At 44.0% G+C, this 4,819-nt stretch overlaps 1 protein-coding gene across 4 annotated transcripts in view; it reads left to right on the top strand.

Moving 5' to 3' along the window:
- Nucleotides 1-4,819, top strand: part of SGCG (sarcoglycan gamma) — a 65,198-nt gene that overhangs the window by 23,663 nt on the left and 36,716 nt on the right. For all 4 annotated transcript variants that reach the window (XM_045294067.1, XM_004714821.2, XM_045294069.1 and 1 more), the window contains one exon: nt 4,534-4,728. In XM_045294067.1, coding sequence (XP_045150002.1) covers nt 4,534-4,728 — 195 coding nt within the window. The remainder of the gene's footprint in view (nt 1-4,533; nt 4,729-4,819) is intronic.

A 4,819-nucleotide genomic window follows, 5' to 3' on the forward strand; every position in this document is an offset into this window, starting at 1 on the left:
GAGCTCCATTAGATATTCACTCTGACCACTCTATAGGGAAGAGTCACCCGAGAGTTCGTGGTGACTGGAATAGGGTGGTAGCAAGGGAGATGAGGCCAGTGTATACATCCGGATGTTCCAGGTGGATTCAGGAAGTCTTCAGATGTAGATCTTAGAGGGAAAGAGAGGAAGCCAAGATGCCTTCTTGGACTGTGTCTTAAGCAATTGGGTGGACAAGGAAGGACTTTCTAACCTTGGGGAAACCTGAAGGAGTTTAAAGAGAGTGAGCACATATAGATACTGCTCGTATGAGACCATTGAACACCTGGGCTTGGAATGATATTGACTGCAAAGATCTGAGCTGTCAAGAATACAGCCTGGTGGCTATCACAGTGTCTTATCATTCAGAACATGCACAAATGTCTGCTGTCCTTGCCAGCTAAAGCAGGGAACTGGCTAAGGCAGCTGCACCCTGGTCCGACCATCACAAAGCAAGAGACCTGAGAACTCGAAAGGCGAGGCTCACGGAGCCATTTATCCCTCTGCCCTTCAATTAATCTCATATGTGTTTCTCGTCCAGGTTGGCACAATAAACTACCTCAGAAACCCTCAAGGCCAGTCCTACTCTGTCCTACTGGGTCACTAGGAGTCAGAATTGATAAAATGGTGGGGAGTTTCTGTTTTTGGTAACACCCAAGTTAATACACGTCTACCCTCTACTTAGCGGTTTAACCTGCTTTCCTATCCCACCTCTTGTAACTTTATTGTATATAAACATTTTTTGAACTTTTTTTACAGTAGTGGTCTCATGCAATAATTCCTTTGTGATCAATTAATTTCACTCAGCATAATGGCTTCTAGCTTCATCCAGGGGGGTGAACAATTGATGCAGATTCATTGCTATTCTTTAGCATTGTGTAGCCTGCCACTCTGTATGGACCCTGTTTTCTTTAATCCATTCTTCCACGAATGGACATTTACATGCTTCCATCGTCGTGCTGCTGTGACTAACAGATGCTACAGTGGACACGGGAGTGCATATATTAGTTTAAGTCACAGCTCTTGTTTCTCTAGGACAAAACCTAGCAATGGGACCACTGCTGTTTCTGTTTCGTTTTTGAAGGAAGCATCTTACCTTGTTCCTCGGCGGTTGCACCATTTTAAAGTTCCACCAGAGTATGAGGGTTCTAATCCCTCCACACCCCCACCAGAATGTGTTGCTTTCTGTTTGTTTCTTTGTTTTTAAATTTGCTGTGAATGCCACGGTGAAGTGATACCTCATTACTATTCTAATTTGCATCTCTCGAGTGGCTAGTGATCACGAGCATTTCTCATTGTGCTTGTTGGGAACCTGAGTGTCTTACTCGTCTCTGTGCATGCCATTACCAATAGCAGTCTACAGGTTCTCCTTGTAACCATTTGGTGAAGTCTTTTGATACATCTGTCTCACTGCTAACAAGTCAGTTATGACTCATAGCAGACAGGATAGAACTGCCCTTGTGGGTTTCTGAGATTGTAACTCTCTATGGGAGTAGAAAGCCTCGTCTTTGTCCCAACAAGCAGCTGGTGGTTTCAAACTACCGACCTTGTGGTTAGCAGCCCACCGCATAACCACTGTGCCACCAAGGTTGATACACATAGATGTTTAATTTTTAGGAAGTCCCAGTCATCCACTGTGTGTATTTTTGGAAATGTGTGCTAATGTATTTTTGTTAGGAAATGGGGCTGTGGTGATGATCGTACAACTCTTTAATATGATTGAACGATTGAATCCTATGGTGTGTGAATTATATGTCAGTAAAATGGTTCTTTTTTTAAAACTACTGGGGCTTTTGACTATCACAGACCGTCACCATGAGCTTCTGAGGGGCACGCTGTCTGAATTTAACTGACCCACAGATCCCACCGGTCTGCTTGGGGGCCACTGTTCGGTTCGGGATTCTGTGAAGGCATTCTACTGAGTCTACTGCAGGGGAACTACTGAGAGAACGAAGCTGTCTGTAGCCGTCCCTGATGACCGAGACACGTTCAAAGTCTTGTTGGGAATAAAGCCTCGCATGCTGGGAGCGCACCCGTGCGTTAGAACCCTGGGAGCAATATGTTTTTTACTCACTTCCTAACTTTCCATCTTCTCTCGATACTGCCTGCATCACTCAATACTTTGCCCATCTGTCAAGCCTGCAACTCGAGGCTCGGATTGTTCCCTGAGTTCTTTCCGTTCCCGACACGCCGCGGCTGTGCTCGTCCCTTTAGTTGTCTAACGCTAGGACTGCGGGCATTTCCTTATAACAGTTGGCTTTCTCGTTGCCAGTTGCCCTTTGAAATTTCCTATTCAACTCTGTGGCTTCCTCTGGGCTCCAAGTCTTGTGGATCCAGTGACAGGGGAAGCATCTCAGCCCTGGCAGGGGTCTCCATGTGAATCCTGCAAGACTGCCATCCGTGTCCTTGCCACTTGGTTTCTGGGGTCTTGGTTGTGAAGGGTCTGGATAACGTATCTGCCTAGTCTGCCATCTCGGATCCTCTTTCCTTTGCTGGGGAGCTTTAGGAGTTCTTCAGAGATCTTAGATGCACGTGCTTTATACATGTTTCGCAAATATATTTTCCCCAGTGAGTGACATGTCTTCCCTTTAAAAGTGACTCTCTGCATTGAGGTTCTCCAGATTCAGAATGACTGCATTTATTAAATTGAATTATTATTTTCTGCTCAGAAGTCAGGATCTGTTTTGATATTGGTGGCTTCCCTTCAGTTATTGAAAACTACTTCTTTAATTATGTTTCTTATACTCTCTCTAATGACTTTCCCTGGAGCGCCTATACGGCATATTTAAACCTTCTCAGTCATCAGCTGTGTCCTTTAAGATCACTTTCACAGTCTCTGCGGCTTTGTCACTTTGTGTTGCTTTCCAAGTGCCGTCTAACCGTATGCTGCCTTTCTTTTAAGCTCTATGTAATTTGTTAGGCACATGGAAAAATAACTTTATATGTTCTATAACTTTAAAGGATATAGCTCATTCTTTGAATTCTTAAGACTGAATTTCTCATTTCTAAAGAGTGTGGTTTTTGTTGTTGCTTGCTTGCTTATGAAGAGTAGATGGAGCATTGGGAATACAGGCTAAGAAGGCAGTAGATGAGGCCAGAGGTGAGCAGAGGCCATATCGTATAAGATCTTGTTACAGATGAATGTGAATAGTCCCTGAGCTGTGAAAAGCTATTGGAAGGTTAGAAGCAGTAGAGCGACAGGAGCTCCATTAGATATTCACTCTGACCACTCTATAGGGAAGAGTCACCCGAGAGTTCGTGGTGACTGGAATAGGGTGGTAGCAAGGGAGATGAGGCCAGTGTATACATCCGGATGTTCCAGGTGGATTCAGGAAGTCTTCAGATGTAGATCTTAGAGGGAAAGAGAGGAAGCCAAGATGCCTTCTTGGACTGTGTCTTAAGCAATTGGGTGGACAAGGAAGGACTTTCTAACCTTGGGGAAACCTGAAGGAGTTTAAAGAGAGTGAGCACATATAGATACTGCTCGTATGAGACCATTGAACACCTGGGCTTGGAATGATATTGACTGCAAAGATCTGAGCTGTCAAGAATACAGCCTGGTGGCTATCACAGTGTCTTATCATTCAGAACATGCACAAATGTCTGCTGTCCAAAGGGAGGGGCTTTAAGAATTATTGTTGCATCGTGTCTAGTTTTCCATACATGTATCTTCAACCCTTTCTTTGAAAACAATAAATGCATCACCTCCTCATAAAAAATTCCAAAGGAGAATATTTTATATCCTGATTCATCATATCAATGATTCAACCATCAGAAACATCTCTGCTTAGTTTTAAAATCTCATGGAGCTGAATGAGGATTAAACGTACGACCCTTTACAAAAACAGGATGTGGCAAACATTTGTGTGCTCTCGTACATCTGTCTATCCTTCCCAGGGTTAAGTCGATTACTTTGTAACTGTACCATAGACTAAAGTCAGTGCTGTGTATAGGTCTTGCGAGAGTTTTTTAAATACCAAGTCATTCAATAGCCGAATAAAGATGTAATTGAAACACTTGGTAGAATTCTGGAAGATGTTAATTCTACTTTTTAAGAGGTGTGCTAAGTAAACCAAAACCCTGTTGTCACCTACTGAAGTCTGACTCGCTGTGACCCTATAGGACAGGGTAGAGCCGCCTCATAAGATAAAGACTGCCGTCGCTTAACTGAATGCGTTGAAGTTGATGTTTCAACCCCAGCTTTTAACCACGCAGCCTTCTTGAAAGCTGTATCGTATATTGTTTATTAATGAACCGAAATCAAACTCACTGCCATTGAGTCAGCGGTGAGGGATGAGATGACAGGATTTCTGATAGTTTGTAAAGGCCAGATGGAATATCTATTGTGTAAATGCAGCGGCAGGCTCCAAAGTGATATTTAACTCGGTTTTTAGAACCGTTCATTCTGGAGTTTGGCTATTCTTATTACTGAAGTAAAGTCTCTCATGTTTGCTGGGCTCTTGGATAATCCGTGTCACCAAATGCGCTGTGTGTCCTCTTTCTCCCCGACGGCAGATGGTACGCGAGGAGTACACGACAGCCACAGAAGGCGCCCGCCTAGAGAGGCCGGAGGACCAGTATTTCTACAAAATTGGCATTTACGGCTGGAGGAAACGGTGCCTCTACTTATTTGTTCTTCTTTTACTCGTCATCCTCGTGGTGAATCTGGCGCTTACCATTTGGATCCTGAAAGTGATGTGGTTTTTCCCAGTAAGTGGCTTTTCTTGGTCGGCACGTTTCTGGTGTTGTGTTTGCCTTCTCAGCCTCGCTTCACCCCTACGTTGTTCAGCCCTTCCTCTTA

This window comes from Echinops telfairi, unplaced genomic scaffold, assembly GCF_000313985.2.
Source record: "Echinops telfairi isolate 266 unplaced genomic scaffold, ASM31398v2 ScPeMD7_2565;HRSCAF=3150, whole genome shotgun sequence".
NCBI classification, from domain to species: Eukaryota; Metazoa; Chordata; class Mammalia; order Afrosoricida; family Tenrecidae; genus Echinops; species Echinops telfairi.